This window comes from Simochromis diagramma, unplaced genomic scaffold (assembly GCF_900408965.1).
Source record: "Simochromis diagramma unplaced genomic scaffold, fSimDia1.1 OVJJ01000596.1, whole genome shotgun sequence".
NCBI lineage: Eukaryota > Metazoa > Chordata > Actinopteri > Cichliformes > Cichlidae > Simochromis > Simochromis diagramma.
In genome coordinates this window covers 22,267,418-22,284,200 of record NW_024387245.1, presented here as the reverse complement: position 1 = coordinate 22,284,200, position 16,783 = coordinate 22,267,418, and the positions used below count along the sequence as shown (strand labels likewise).

General features: G+C 39.9%; 1 protein-coding gene across 1 annotated transcript in view; it reads right to left on the bottom strand.

The window, feature by feature from the left end:
* The window catches only part of vldlr (very low density lipoprotein receptor), a 71,150-nt gene extending 56,332 nt beyond the window's left edge, over positions 1-14,818 (bottom strand). Inside the window, exons 1-2 of the mRNA XM_040000155.1 lie at positions 14,379-14,818; positions 5-124 (exon numbers count right to left, since the gene is read on the bottom strand). Of these exons, the coding sequence (XP_039856089.1) occupies positions 5-124; positions 14,379-14,451 (193 nt within the window). The 5' untranslated portion in view covers positions 14,452-14,818. The remainder of the gene's footprint in view (positions 1-4; positions 125-14,378) is intronic.
* Between the last annotated feature and the right edge of the window lie 1,965 nt (positions 14,819-16,783).

The following is a 16,783-nucleotide window of genomic DNA, read 5'->3' as shown; positions in this document are numbered from 1 at the left end:
TCACCACATGAGTTCTCGTCGCTGCCGTCGCTGCAGTCCTCATCTCCGTCACACTGCCACACGGACGGGATGCAGCGACCGTTTCCACACTGAAATTGATTGGCTTCACATTCTGTCTTCGTACCTACAGAAGACAACACAGACAGTTTTTGAGAGAGAGAAGAACAAAAAAACAAAACGCGCAACTTATTATAGTCCCAAATGTTTCCACAAATAATTTTGTGTCTGGGATGTCATTTCCATTTTGTTTTAGTTCCATCAAGGTTCGCTCCAGTGCTCAAATCTCCTTTTAAAGAACATTAGTTGGCACATATTTTGGAAATCCACAGTAACCAGTTTCACAATTCAAACTTAAACTAAAATGTAACACTAGTATTTCACAAAGAAATGACAATTTCATGTCAACTGGAAAACATGTTCAACAGTAAACTTAGTTGTTGGGCTTTGCAACTATCAGTTTAATTACAGCAACAACTTTGACTCACTGCTTAAGATAACAAGTTGTGCTTTTAACTTCTATTTCCTTCCTATTTTGTCTTTAAGTACAGTGGAGCCTATCCTAGCCGTCTTAGGGTGACAGGCAGGGTACACCCTGAACAGGTCGCCAATCTGTCGCAGGGCACAGACAACCAATCGCACTCACATTCACTACTGCAGGCAATTTAGAGTTACCAATTAACTTATCCCCATTAGGGCTGGGCCATATCATACATACATGGTGGAAAAAAGCACGGCGGAGAATGAGAAGAGCGAAAGCAGATCGTTGAATGAAACTGATGAACCAGAATTTGTTTGTAAAAATGCTGCAGCTTCAGTGGTGTGGAACTGGTTTAGCTTTCATCCGTCAGATACACAACAAAGCACTATTTTTGGTAGAGCATGCTAGCGGGCCGTCGTTATTACCGTGTTTTTTTGGAAAATACGGCACACTTAAAACCAATCCATTGATTTTTCTGAAAATCGACAGTGCCCCTTATGGATTCTGGTTTTGTTTACCGACCTCGAAACGATTTTATGTCATACACGGCGCTCGAAAATCTGTCAAACGTTTCAGTACGACTTTGCTAAGCTACAAAGCCACACCACTTGGATTGTCGGAGCATTACGGCTATCGTAGGCAGGAGCCTCGCGGAGTGATGCGAACTGTGCTTCAACATAGTATTACCGTACTATGTGTGTATAACCTCTTTAAGTTTTGTGGATGTTATACATGGTTATGCTGAGGATATGTCGGCCAATTTCCACTGGAAATGCATTTTGGTTAAACTGTCAGCAAGGATTTTGCACTGTTACATTTTTATATAACTTTAATGCACATAAAAAAAAAAAACAGCTGCTTGTTTAAGTGAAAATATGTTTTGGTTTGTTTTTTTGCACTAAAGTTGTGGAGTTGTAAAGTATCTTGTCTAGTGTCAATTATATCGTCAGTTATATCGTTATCGCAAATTCTCAAATTTTTATCGCAATAAATATTTTTGGCCCTGCTCTAATCCCCATTAACTGCATGTCTTTGGACTGTGGGAGGAAGCTGGAGTACCCAGAGAGAACCCATGTGAACCCTGGGAGAACATGCAAACTCTACACAGAAAGACCCCAGCCTGAACTCAGGATGTTCTTGCTGTGAGGCAACAGTGCAAACTATTGTCTCAAGGTTAAACCATCACCCAGAAATATGCAGAGAGTAACTTTAAAAATCTGAAATAATGCTACCATGCAGAACTGATTTCATACTATACAAACAGGTTCTCTTTGCTAGTGAAAAAAAAAGGAATATATAAAAACCAAAAAAAATTCACAAGAATATGAACAATTTGAAACTTTTTTTTTTTTTTTTTTATTTATTTATTTATTTTAAGTAGGGTTAAATTTTGTTAAAACATGGATTTCCCCACAGTGCCTTAACTATAGGAAGCTCTTACGTGCTTGGACTGCCCCAAAACCCACCAGTTCCCCCACTCTTATCTTGAAAGTATAATGGCTGCAAACCAGCCCCAAGGCATTCTTATCTAGCCCTATAGCCAAGTAGCTTTTGTGTCCGGTTCTTTATATCATTCAGATGCTTCCCCTTAGAACATTTCATCCCCATGTTTGACTACAGCTGGTGACTAGTTCTACGCTCCCAGAGGACTGTCCTAACCAGACTCTGAAGCTGACAGCTGCCATCCCCAGTGGCACTCTGAGAAGCAGCTAATATTGCAGTTTTCTGGAGTATGACAGTATGATGATCATTCAGTGGAGCCTAAACAGCCAAGATCACCATGTTTACCACATCACTATAATTTAGCAAGGTGGAATAAATAAGTGGGGTGGAAAAAAAATAAATAAATTGATGGCTTAACCAGAAGAATGACTTTGGTTTCTCCATAAAAACCAGATTCCAATTATGAGTTTTAAAAGTCTACTTGTGTCCTAAATGACAACACAATCCCACTTTCAATACACTGTAATGCACCTACCCACAGCCTGCAATGAGATATCAAAGCCTCTTAAATAGAGACTTAAAATGAAAGCCTTAAGCTCATTTTGACACTTTACAAGTAAAACAGACATAAGCAAAGCACCGATTTGCAGACAGTACTGTGCAGTGCAGTCTATTACTAGAGTACTGGAGGCGCTACCCCAGGTCTTAAAATACCACAGTCTGACCTTGCTTTAGTGTGGACTGTCTGCCTGACCAGGTGGATAACTGGAGCACATGATTAAAAGCAGCCCAGAGGAAGTCACGGTTCCAACTGAATCTGTATGCCACTGAGGTCAATGAATTTAAAGATTTATGAAAAAAGTTTCCCCCCGATAAAACTTGAGATGTGTATAAAACATCAAAAGCACTGCAGGAACGCACACCAGAATTATAGCCCTGTCAGGCCAGAAAGAGCCTCTAAAAACTGCATTCAGACACTGAAACGCCATCTGAAGGATACTTAAGTGGGTCAGCAGCTCCTCCAGAGAGAAAAAACACCCCACACTGATTTGAACCTGAACAGCTTCGGGCCTTTAGCTGAAGCTGCAACACTTTATTCAAGATCTACATCAATGAAACCATGCCACAGTTTCAAGACGTGCTGCAGCCAACACCAACGACTGATATTCAAATGTTTTGTAAGAGGCCAGACACTTTAAAAATTTAAAAAAAAATGCAAATCTGTCAACTTTAATATGTCACTGCTGGCATCAGGGGAGGGGGGGGGTCATGACGCAAGCCAGCTTTACACTCTGGCAAGACGGCATTTGACTTCTGACATTTCCCACTTATATAGCATATGAAATGGCAATGCTAAGTACCCAGTAGTTGGTACATTTGTTGAATGTATTATAGCATTGTTTTTTGTTTGTTTGTTTTTTAATCTAACAAATTTCAGAGCTTAATACATCAGCTAAAGTATCCATGTAAGATTTTACAGGGAAAATATTGTAAGTTACAGAGCTTTGACAAATTATAAAGCAAAGAGGTGACAGCATTATTTTTTCCAGGGATAAAAACACTTAAGCTTACTTCAAAAAAAAGAAAAAAAAGAAGAAAAAAAAACCCAAATCAATAATACATCCAAGTAAGAAACAAAACACTTGGGAAGGACATTCTTAATGAGTCAACAGGGTCAAGTTAATCATCAAAGCTCTACTTTTCACATGTTTTTACAAACACAGCCTTGTAGATTAAGGGTGTGACTACAGGCTTTCTATCCCAAAGTCAAATTTACTCTTGTCAAACCATCTACAGAGATGCTAAACACAAGCACAGCGCTGCACTAACAAAGCAAAGACTTGAACGCTTCATCAGAGCATGCTGTTGATCAGAGTCCAGCAGCTTCACCGCACAGGAGGACGCAAATACACAGCCTGCAGACATCCATCCATCCAAGACTACACCACCTGTACTTACAGAGTGCATTTCATTCATTTTCCATTACATCAGGAAAACAGCAAGTATTTTCACCATATTAAAAATATAAATCAATCTAAAGAGACCAAACAATCATTAACCACGACAGAAATCACAGAAAGGAGGAAATGTTTAGAGAAAAGGTCAGTGGTAAAGGCAAATTATTTTAAACTGCAAACATTTAATAATAAAAAAACAAACAAAAAAAAAAAAAAAAAAAAAAACCCCACCAGTATTTCTCTAATGCAAAACTATTCATAGCAACTGTTAATGGTGGAGGGCACTGTGGGAAACCTACAATGAAGTGGATAAGATCCAACAGCTTTAAACTTCATATTACTGAGAGGAGTCAATTATGACTGCAGCCACATTTATACAGGCCATTGTTCCAATTTTTGAAATTTTAAATGTTTCCCACTGAACTTGACAGGCTACACCATAACTTCACTCATTGATATAGTACAGCTCTTGTTACCATTGCAGGCTTCGATTTTATTAACAGCCTTTTATAAGCTTTATTGCTGCAGAAGACTGGGAATTAAGTATCTTTCTCAAAAGTGACAATGAAAAGAGCCCAATTGAAGGAAATCAGTCAGGTTGATGCCTTTAAACTAATTGAAAAAAAATGAAAGGCAATAGATTTTATAATGTCTGTAAGAGCGGAAGGAAATTTATAATTAAAAAAAATGCTATTTTTAAAAGGAATGATTAAATGACTCCACATGTTATTGTGAATTTGCATAACTTCTTTAAAACCTTCCCTTATATATCCTCATGGCCACATTTGTCCCAAGTTTCATTCGACTTGACAGTGACATATGGACTTGATAACGGGCAAGACTATTAGAAATTATAGGTGACTAAGATTAGACTTAGTATTAAAAAAGTTACTACAAGAAGAGCCATCCAAAAACATGACTCCTGTCAGGATGTTTTGTTTTCTGATGACTTGAGAAAATAAAGTCCGACCATGACAAATACATTTCCTGGAAAAAGGAGAAACTGCTAAATGAGTCAAGCAATTACATAAAGACTTCCCATTTTTAAGATGACCAAAACAAGCAGAAAGCTGAATAAATAAAGCACTCCGAGAGCCTCACTAACATTCACATTGGATCTGGGAAGTCACTGAAGTCTTCAATAAGCACTGCCAAGCAAAAGTGTTGAGGTGTCAATGAAAGAAACAAAACAAATTAATTAATTTAAAAAAAAGGGGGGGCTTATCCAGCACCTAGTGTTTTCCTTAATCCCTCAGCACTGCAGTGTTTCTGGGAAGACCTTATATTTTATGAAGAAAATTAATAAATTAAACTGTTATGAAGCCAGAGACACTGGCCATCAGCTCAATGAGCAACAGAATCCATTAACTGGGTTCAACAACTCCTGACCCATCTTCTGAACATATTCACATCTACGCAAATAAAAATACACAAGCAGATAGAAAGTTATTCATGATTTCTCCAAACTTCCAACATGCCAAGAGTCAGTTTTACTCAGAAGAAAAAAAAATGTCAGGATACTGTGCTGGAAAACTCAAGCGAAAGTCATTTGATGCACCAGTAGTAAGTTAAGCTGAAATATAGTTCATAGAATCATTTTAGTCTATATCATTTTCCCTACTAAGACAATGACGACCCAGTCCAATGCACACACTGTCTGGTAAAGCTGCTGTTACAAGTCTACACCTATGCACGCTTTGTGAGAGCAGTTTGTGGACAGGTGAGATTGTCAAAGAGTAGCTGAATAGATTTTTCCAGTGAAGATGAAATGTGGCATTTTCACTTACCCTGACATAATAAATGCATACAAGGCTTGATTTTCAGCGAGTGATTACACATATTCGGCACAGTTTAATCAATTCTGTGCAACTGCAACTACTCTCAGGGCAATGATTACAGCAGTATTTGTATCCGACCAAGAAACGCAAATCAGCAACTTGCAAGTTACTGATCTCCCATGCCACCCCCCAACAATATGACGTACTTTAAGCAACCGCTTTGGCAACATTGGGAAGGAAAAAACCACCAAAAAAAAAAACAAAAACAAAACCCTTTAACAGGAAGAAACCTCAAGCACAACCAGGCACAGGGAGGGGGGTGACCAGTTGGGGTGAGGGGAGGAATGAGGAAACGAGATAAAAACCACAACATTGATATTAGTCACCCATAAGGCTCATTCACAATTCAAATGTAGCCTTGACCTTGTGCACAATGATCACCCTATTGGTTTTCACCCAAATTGTGCACAAGTTTCACTAAAATCTGACCCAAGCAGCAACAATTTGTGAATTATGAAATGACAGATAGTTCTTCAGTCCTTCAACCAGATAAGTTAATAACCCTGAGAATGACCCTCACTCCTCGACACAACCCCTACATGGTGAGTGACTTTAGAATAAGCATACTAGTCCCCTTGGCCTCCAAGTTTCTAACACTGAACACGTACTGTTTATGTCCCCTGAAGTGTCCATCCTTTTACAGTGTTCACCTTCATACTACTCGGCCCAGTTGTTCATGTTTCATTTCAAGGGGGAAGGGGAAAAAAAGGGGGGGGGTTTGGACAAATAACTGCATATCTGCATGTTACAGGAACAAAAGTCCTGACTCATCACACTGCTGATGTACATTTAATGCCGACTGAGGTAAAGAGTGAGATCACATAAGAGCCTCTGGCACCCAGTAGCTGTTAATTCCAAAACAAATCGCCACCATGTAAACCAGAGAAATCATAAAAGGTCCAGCAGCAACACTGATGCAGCTTTGGCACTTTGAGAGTCACCTCCAATTTCTGTGGGACTCTAAAGTGAATCCAAAAAGAAACCAACAGGAGCCCAAAGCACAGTAGAAATATATAAAAAAAAAAAATGCAGCATTTGCTAGTGTAAACATGAGGTGTAGTAAATGGGGCGCAGCGGCGCATACAAGTAACCATGAAGCCAAGCTGCAGGGAATGGTAAATATATTCCTGTTTTTGGCTTCTTTAAGAGCGTATCCTCCTGGGTTACTATTCCAATATCTACACAAAACCACTGACTTGCTGTCTGGAAAACTGCACTTTGATCCACACATCTCAACAACACACCTCAGTAGTAAGCTCGAGTATACAAACCTGTACGAGCTCCTTCTCCCTGCAGTGTCAGATTCAATTTTGAGCTGAGAGTTGAAGCCTGAACCCTCCAGACTGTACAGAGTGAGGACTACCGCTTACAATGACATGAGAAATGTCGCTCTGCTTTAATGTCATTCTTTGTTCGCACCTTTACATTAAATATTTTAACATGACTAAAGATCACATTACTTGGCCATGTTTTACAGACTCTGCATACGTCAGCTTTTTTATTTTTTTAAAGCCCAACACGTCCAAGAAACAACAAAACAAAAACCTGGCCTCTTTGATTGTAATTATTATTTAAATATTGGTGCTGTCCAGCTAGTCTCACTTTCAACCATCTGGTATATAAAAACTTGATTTCTGATTTGCTGTTTACTTTTGTTTGAGCAGCACAGAAGCAGGTTCAGATTGGTCTGTCATTTTCCAGAATACTGGCTCGAGCGCACCGACTGCAGTTTTCAGCCTTTTTTTTTTTTTTAAGTTCCAGTTGATGCATGCTCTTTTAAGTGTGTGCAGCCACCTCACTCCCACAATATTCACAGGATATTTTGTTAGTAGCAGCACTGGAGTATTTGAACAACCATGATTGAAAATGTTCAACTTTTCAAAACAAGCAGCACGAGCAAAACTTTGGTGTAGTAACAGATGATGATACCTGGAATACAAGTGTGATTTCTACATAGTTGCCCATCCATAACTCCAAATGGCTCCTGTGACACGACACTGAGCTCAGAGACTGCAGCATAAAACAATTTGAGCCAAATTGAAAAGCTTTTGCTCTGCAAAAGGAAGTCTACGCTCACCAGCTGCTGTCCAGCACAACTGAACCCTGTTGAATCAGCACGTAAAGGGTGCTGGTTACTGTGTTCTGTTATTCATTGTCACAAAACAGTCGTGGTATTCTTAATTGAAGAAAAGGACTGATGTGCACGGCCACACTGCCACAAACTCTACTGCACTAATTTTCTGTTGCGCAGCCACTCTCTCAAATATATAAAAAAAAACTTTTAAAAAGCCCACACCTAAAAAACATAAAAATAATAATTTTATTGATTTTCTAACCTGTCACACTGACATCGTGTCATGTTTTGTGCAATACAGATATTGGTTGCCACCTTTCTCCATCGGCACCCACAGTAAAAGATGCTTAAGCAATTTAGATTTTTAATATCGTGTACACCAGTTAACTGAAATGTAGCGATGCCATCTGCCACCATCCAAGTCGGCATTCCTGGAGAAATTAGAGCACTTCTCCCTCTCCATCACTGCGAGGTGGAAAGCATTGTGAACCAGCACTGTTCTGCATTACTGGGCACAGAGCACGAACTGTTTAATGTCTCAGTAAACTGTCAAAACTACACTACTGTAAGACTAATTTACAGAATATTCTCCATTACTACTGTGAGAAATACAACCCAACTGTGTCAGCTAAGGATTTTGTAGACTCATTAAAAAAAGATTCATTTTAACTAAAGACCTAATTATTTTGGCACACTTTAACTGAAGACATAAGCTTAACGCATTTTATTTCTCATGATCTGCTAGTAGTAGTAGTAGTAGTACTCTCCCTAATTGAAACCACAGATTCAACAGGCATGGAGCTGTAATGAACCGTCTCCTGCCCAAAATAGCAGCTCATTGTGTGCTATAGAACTGCTTTCACAGTTGAGGTCATGGTGATGCAGTTTTCCCCAGTAACAGAAACGTTTGCAGTGCTCTCCTCCTCCTCCTGTCCACCTCCCCGCCCACTTCAAGAATCAAGCGCACCCCTACATAGCCGCCCCCCCTCTATAGCTGAGGATCTGGGTCTAGCATGGTATCGCAGTAACCATGGAGGGAAAAAAATACATCCATTTTAATCAGGCCAGGGTTGCCGCTGCTGATCTCGCTGTTGCCTAATTTGCGTGGCATCTTGTTCAAATAGGCTCACACGGTCTGTGTGTGTGTGTGTGTGTTCGTTCAGGCCTGGTGAGAAGCTGAGAATGAGACAGTGGTGGTGGTGCTGCTGGTGGGTGTATTGTGTGTGGAGTGTGTGCGCATTATAAGCACTTCTGATTCACCAGTTTTCCCCCAAAGGCCATTTTTCCACAGCAGGCTGGAATTCAAGGAATGCATCTCTTTCAATAACTAGTTGTTTCATGATTAAATTTAATATTTTGTGCACAGGTTAATTTTATTTATATATCGCCAGCTCACAACCACCGTTTTATGGAGCCTTTTTATTATAAATCTCTACAATAGAGAGAACCCCAACCATCAAACAACTGATGGAAGGAGAAGCTCCCTTTAACAGGAAGAGAGCACCAGCAGAACCAGGCTCAGGGAGGGGCAGTCACCAGTGGAGGGCGTGAAGCACAGAAAATATTGCCAGTTTTTTCATTCTAATGTTAACTACACATTTAAAAAAAATAAAATAAAAATAGATAAATAAAAATATAAGTAATTGGGGCCAAAAAGGAAATGCTAAAATTTCTTCAACAAGCACCAACCAAAGAAAATATAAACCAACCAAGTAGTGTCTAAAAGCTGCACTACTAATGGTCAGCAGGGGGCAACTGCTCTTACTGCAAAAAAATTAAATTAAAAACAAAAACAAGACTATGGGGGGAAAAAAAAAAAAAAAAAAAAAAAAAAAAAAAAAAAAAGCCCTCACCTTACTCTGACCTCTGACATTGAGCTCATGAGCTCGAGCACCAGTCACAGTCTTAGGGTAAAGCAAAGTTTATTTTCTAAATTCTGGTCAATATTAGAGCCAATAAGGAGAATTATGAGGGTAAGTCCACTGCCTAACTACTTGTCACTCAAATGGTTAACCAGTGATTGTGCTGCATCCACGATTTCAAAGAGCTTGCTGAAAGGATTTTCTCTCGATTGGCCTGGGAATTCCTTAGGGATCTCCAGGAGGAAAGTCTGGAAAACCCTGATGTTCCCACAACATGACTTCAGATAAGTGGATAAAACTGATCAAAAGATACACATGGGGTTTTTTAGGCTTCTTAAAGGGACTGATACATTTATAAATTACTGAATTCTTAAATAACTTTAAAAAAAAAATGCTCTACTACAATGTAGCCATTTTCACACAAAATTACTAGTTTGATAGATTCAACCGCGCAATAACCCCTACAGCACAGCATTTAATGCTTTTTATTATACATAATGGTGAATCTGGGTCTGTTGAGCAAACTAAAGATGTAACTCATCAGTGCATTTCACTTCATGTTCAGAGTTTCTACCAGTGTGCTGCATACTGCCAGGCCTAAGGGACTAACAGATTTTTCAATTTGTAAGACATGTCTATAGACACAAGTTAGAGTACAATTAGAGCTGGGCGATAGAACTATAACGATATGTATTGCGAAATAACTTTTTCTCGATAGAAAAATTAAACTATTGCGATAGACCTCACCGCTCTTGTCCTCTTAAAAAACAAAAACAAAAAAAAGACAGCCAATCCAAATTAAGTAGTGCAGAGCCGAACCAATCACAGCCACAGCGTCACGTCACGTGACTTGTTACGTACAGCACAAGTGCCAAGCCGCACATGTGTATTTGTTTTGGGAAGCAGCCAGCCGCTTTGCCGCCCGGGTAACGGAGGAAATGAGTGTGCCGACTAGAAAAATCAACCGAGCGTGACCGAAGGTTACCGAAGAGAAAACAGATGATGGTTCCAATGCCGGAGAGATTGTCGAACGGAAGAGCCATAGAAGTTCCGTAGTGTGAAGGTATTTCGGCTATTTCAAGTCTGACAAAAAAAACAGTAGCGCGCACTGTAAATTGTGCCGAAAGCAAGTCTGGAAATGCAATAAAGCGGTGCATGCTCAATCTCTGACTGGAAGCACTAATTCGTCATTCGGCTTTTGTCAGACTAAAGTAACTATTAAAACTGTTTGAAAAGCTAAGCTATACAACAAGGAGAGATTGAGAATTTCCTTTTAGTTCTCAGTTTATTTGATATTGACAAAAGTTAGTCAGTTTTGTCTGTTCTTCTGTAAAACAAACTAAGATTTCTTTTTAGAATTAATATTTTGTTTCTAAGTGGAATTGACAATTTAGTAGTCTGTTTCGTTTGTTCTATTTTGAAACTTAAACGCTTTAGCGGCTGCCTTTTGTGTAGTTTGCAATATTTGCCTTTATTTATCTGAAAAAGTCTCATGTTCCTTGAGTACATCTACCCTGTTGAACTTATTATGGGAAATAAATATTTAAATCAAAACAAGCTGCTGATTATTTCACATTTTACTTGTGAGCAACGGCACATTTAAATCTTACAAATATAGTTATTTGGCTTATATCGTGATAGATATCGTTATTGCCTGAAATGAAAAACATATCGTGATATGAAAAAAATCTCATATCGCCCAGCTCTAAGTACAATGTTACCAAAACTGCACATGTGATACTGCAGCTGCTCAATTCTGTAAAGGTAACGGGTATTGTTCAACACCTGACCTTGAGGTTAGGAAAAAACTGATGTCATCCAACAGTGATGAAGCTTAATGCAAGTTGCATGAGGACAAAGAGATGCCATCTTTGAGCAAGTGGCATGAAGGCAAAAATATAGGACAAACATCTTGTTTTCCTGGACTTGAGACTTTACAGCCTTAAATAAAAGCACTTTAAATAGTTTAAGAACATGATGTGATGCCATAAAGACCTGTTAAAAGTTGGGGGCGGGGGGCAAGTTCAAAAGCCAATGAAAGCATCAATATTCACGTTCCCCCACATGTTTAAATGTTAATTGCAAGATTGACTATGTCATGTTCTTATTAGCTGTTAATAGCTTGTGTGTGCTTCTGATTAGCTTACCACATTACTAGGACAAAGTTTGGGGTTTGGGCAGGTTTCAGACGAGTTTTAGGTCTTTGGAAATGAATCATTTTAGGGGTTCCTCCCCGATTCCTAAACTTCACTTGTAAATGACTAAACTTAGCATTTTGCTAGTAATGCCATAGTTGCTGAAAACTTTAAAAGCATCCTGAAACTTGTAACCAGGTAATATGTGTTGACAAGGCTTAGGAAAATCTCCAGTATTGGCTGCAACATTGTGCTAAAACTAAGCTATCCACAGTGCACAATTATCAGAAAAGAAACTACCGGTAATCACTGACAGTACTCACATATACCGACATTTGGACCAGGTCCAGAGTCATGTATGCACCTCCAGTTTAGACCAATATAGATGGATGCATGAAACAAACTCTAGCAATACTGAAGCACTTTTATAATAACCTACTTTCAGCTGCTCCGTTATTCCCAAAACAATCCCAAAGGACTTCAGTCTTCTCAAGATTAAGTTGGTAATCTTTCTTTTGTTCGTGGCTCAAGAGTTGGCCATTCGTCTTGTAATCGGAAGGTTGCCGGTTTGAGCCCCGGCTCAGACAGTCTCAGTCGTTGTGTCCTTGGGCAAGACATTTCACCTGTTGCCTACTGGTGGTGGTCAGAGGGCGTGGTGGCGCCAGTGTCCGGCAGCCTCGCCTCTGTCAGTGCGCCCCAGGGCACCAATGTGTGAATGGGTGAATGACTGAATGTAGTGTAAGGCGCTTTGGGGTCCTTAGGGACTAAGTAAAGCGCTATACAAATACAGGCCATTTACCATTTTGTTAGGCAAATGTGATAACCATTAGACTATGAAGTCATCCTAATCAAGGGAAAAAAGACAAGATGTTTTCTGGATTTTGCATTTTGAGGCTTCATCACAGCTGCTGCCATGCTACACTGATGACACTAGAATATTACTTAAACATTAACAAACCTCCAAAAATCACACAACAAGCCATGTTATTTGGCAGCCAATTCCATTAAAAATGCTCCAAGCAGCATGAAGTTCAGTGGCTCTAATTAGATGAAGTGAGGCCCTGTAACAGACAATCTGTTACAAAAGCCTGTGTTGGAACACCTGATAGATGAGTTATTAAAAATATAATGAAAAATAAATAAATCACCTTCTCTAGCAGTTATTAAGGGGGAAATCCACCAATAGAGACCAAAATCAATATGCTTAATTCCTCAATGTTTTAGCACTTCATATTCTCAGTCACAGATGTTGCCAAAAAAATGGATGCGTTTACTATTTATGGAAAGCCATATATAAATTCTAGAGATCCCTCTACATCTACGCATCAATCTTTACATTGATACAGAGTTTAGATTAGAGGGGATCGATGTATGACTATGGTTCTGAGGTAATTAAATGCAGTTAAAAGCTCCTTCTAATTAGCCCCTTGTCTGTATCCACATATGTAAAAGTATCCATATGATACAATGTTTTAAAAAAAAAAAAAAAAAAAAAAAAAAAACTTAGCAGATGCATCACACAATTTAAGTGAGGGATTTGTGTGACATACAAATATTTCTCCCAAAAAAAAGTTGCTCATATATTTGAGCGTATGCAGCCCAGTTGTGCTTAGATAGTCCACCTCCACATGCCCATTTCTGAACCCGAAACAGACAAAAGCCCTGCAACTTTTTAACTTTTGATTGTTGCTATGCTCTGAACTTGTAACCGACACTCCGTGACATTTTCTGTTACTCTGCAGACCAGAGCGCTTTCTCCATTCCACAACCAATCATGAAAATCATCAACAGCTGCAACCCCAGTGCGCACAGCTCTACAAGTACCACCAGCTGCTAACGGCTCGAGCTTGGCCACTTTGCTCTTAATTGGGCCTTCACTGGGATCCCCTGCAGTACGTAATTTGCGCCGCCCCCCCCCAAAAAAAATAAAAAAAAAAAATCCGTCAACTGCTGATACTCCTTTCCCGAAACTGCGGGGCTGCTTGCTACCCTTATTTGTGGCTTTTTCTCTCCGTGTTAACGCACTGTGTCCACGCTTTTCAGCCTACCCACCCCCTTTCCCCAGTCCGCTTCCACTTTATGAATAAATAAATAAATTACGAAGCTCGATGGGGGTGGAGATGACAGGAGAAAATCCCAACAGTCTAAGCAAAGGAGAAATCAGGACGACAAGGGTTTACAATTTGAATGGCTGCGGGTCTTCAGGGCTATATTAAATGACCGTGGGGCTAATTGGGCATCAACGAGCAGCGCTGAACCCAACGGGGCCACCCCCCCCCTCCCTGTAGTTTCCAATAATAAATAGAGCTAATATAATGCAGACTCAGATTCATTTAAAGCACGTATTTCTCATTTTGTCCCCTTAAGAAAGACGCAGTTTGAGAGCTTTCCTCGATTAGAAGCGGCAGGGCTTGAGTGGCCCCAAGGTGCAGCCAAGCACGGGCTTTTCTTCAAGGAGCAGCCAAGACAGGTGTGCAGCTCCGTTTAAGGTTAGCTAACCTCACCGCACAGGGTGCGCGTTTCGCCGGTACGGTGACTCCAAATGCACACACACACGCACACACAAAAGAAATGGTGGCTCGGGACTTACCGTGAACGTTAACGAAGCGTTGGAGACATATTAGCATCGGCAGCAGAAGGATCCCCTGTGTGGACGTGACCATCTCTGGCAGTGCGAGAAAAAAAAAAAAAAAAACCGTGCGGCTGCTAGCTGGGCTACCTCAACACTGCCCGTCTTCCCTGTCGCGCGCTGGCCTGCTTTGCTCTCTGATTTTGCCGGTTCACACGCAAGCCACACATGCGCACACAAAGAATGAGTAGAGCAGAAGGGCCGCTTTTGCCTGCCGACGCCACACAGACCTGAGTCCGGCCGAGGGGAGAGGAGCGCTGAGAATAAGACACGGAGGCGTTCGCCGCGCACACCACGCGTCTTTTGATCTCCTTCTACAACCACGAGCCCACACGGCTCGCGTCCTGTCCTATCAAGGCTAAATCCATTTCCCCAAATTGACGGTAACGAGCGGAGACCGGTCAGGTCGTTAGGTATTGGTGCCACAGCTGAGGAGGATTTTTTTTCCTCCTTCAATACGTCTTCGGCACATTGTTAACCCTTCGCTACCCGCATGAAGTAATAAAACAATAAAGCACATTTTATATGGCAGGAAACACTTCAAAGAAACTGGTAACTGTGTATCATAACACAGCAGTTCTATCTTAAATCAAAGATAAATTAGGACACAGTTGGCTTCTTCAGTATCCATTATGAATATATTTTTGCATATACTTCAAACATAAGGGCAGTAACTATGACTGCGATACTTATATACAGCACGTTTGCTGTATATAAGCTTTGTTTCCACACTTAAAGAGGTAAAATTATTATTGTTCTTATTATTAATGGTAAGTGAAATCTGTGAAACAGCATAATCAAAATTGCACATCCTCATTGGTGTGACATGGCATAGGTGGGTGGGGCTAGCATCAAACATGAAGAAACTATAGGCTGAGATGTCATCAGCCTGAGTAGTGTCTGTCATGTGGCTGTATCAAAGATAAAGGGCAAACCACTTATGGAAACATGAGTTTGATCTACTCCTGCAAGAAAAGCAGTAAAAATAAATAAATAAATAAAATAAATGTGAGGTTATGATGTGTCTGTTTATGAATCTAGTTCTCATTTACATTGATTTTAGATTGGGCATGTGTTAAATGGTCTTGTACTAGAATAGAATATGTTATGTTTATGTTCTGTATTCTCTAGATCAGTGATGTCAAACTGTAGGGCACATACTTTTATCTTTAATGGACTACAACAATGGAGCTCCACTTCATCATTAAGAAAATCTATTAAAAAATTTAGGTCTCGTTTTCCAAAGCCATCCAGGGGAGCCAGATTACTGTCTTTGTTGAGACAATTCCTTCCCTTGTGCCTTATGTTTGACACTCCTGGTCCAGATTACTGGCTCCAATATGTTGCACAGACTCTAAATCAACAAGTTAATGTTCATGCGCCAGCTGAATTCTGTGAGCAAGATATTGTTAATTCCACACCACGCCTTGCTAATTTGGAGGATGGGTGGTCACAAGTAATGCATCTGGGTTTTTTTTTTTCTTTTTATCCAGCCGTCCATCTTCTCCCACGTCACATTGCCAGCAGTCTAAGCAGAAATTCCCAGACCTCCTTCTCCTCAGCCACCACCTCCAGCTCTTCTGGTGGGACCCTGAGGAGTTTACAACAAATCACATAATCTCTTATGTCTCAAGAGACATAATCTCCTGAGTGTTAGATAGACCTAACACTCAGACATGGCCAAAATGCATAGGAAGTTTTCGGGAAGCATCATTATAAGATCTGCTGAACCCTACCATCTTTATTAGTCCACTAAAATCAGGTGGTTGTAGCTAATGTAGTAATGCATTTGAAATCCTTTGCCTTCACCAGTGAGGGTGGCAACACTTTCCAGCTCACTCCACTGAAAAAGGAGTTGTTGGGATCATGAGGAAAGCAGCTTTATACTATTAATACTATTATAGATTCATTTTTAAACCTTCAACAATGTCAAAGTACAAGGATAAAACAAATTCTGCTATACATGTCCTAAACCTAGACAAAAATGTGTCTTGTGTTGGGCTATTTTTTGTGTTCTGTTTTCCATTTTCAGTCTGATTTCATTAAGCTACCAATCCTTTGGATTACTGATAGGGTTATAATACACCTTTTTAGTGGAGAAGTCACAGCGCTCAGTTAAAGAAGCAATGGAAGATTTTTTCAGCTACCAACCCCCACGCACCGCTGTTGTTTCTCAGTTTAATAGTGCACTTGCACTGCAAAACAAACACAAAAGATCATAAAAGGACTCCAAAGACACATAAAAGGCTCTATTCGTCTGATAGAGACTTAAAATAATGACAAAGAGACAAAAAAGAAAAGCAAAACAACTCCTCCCTAAAAATCTAAATGATTACATAGAGATATTAAGTAACTATAAACACAGA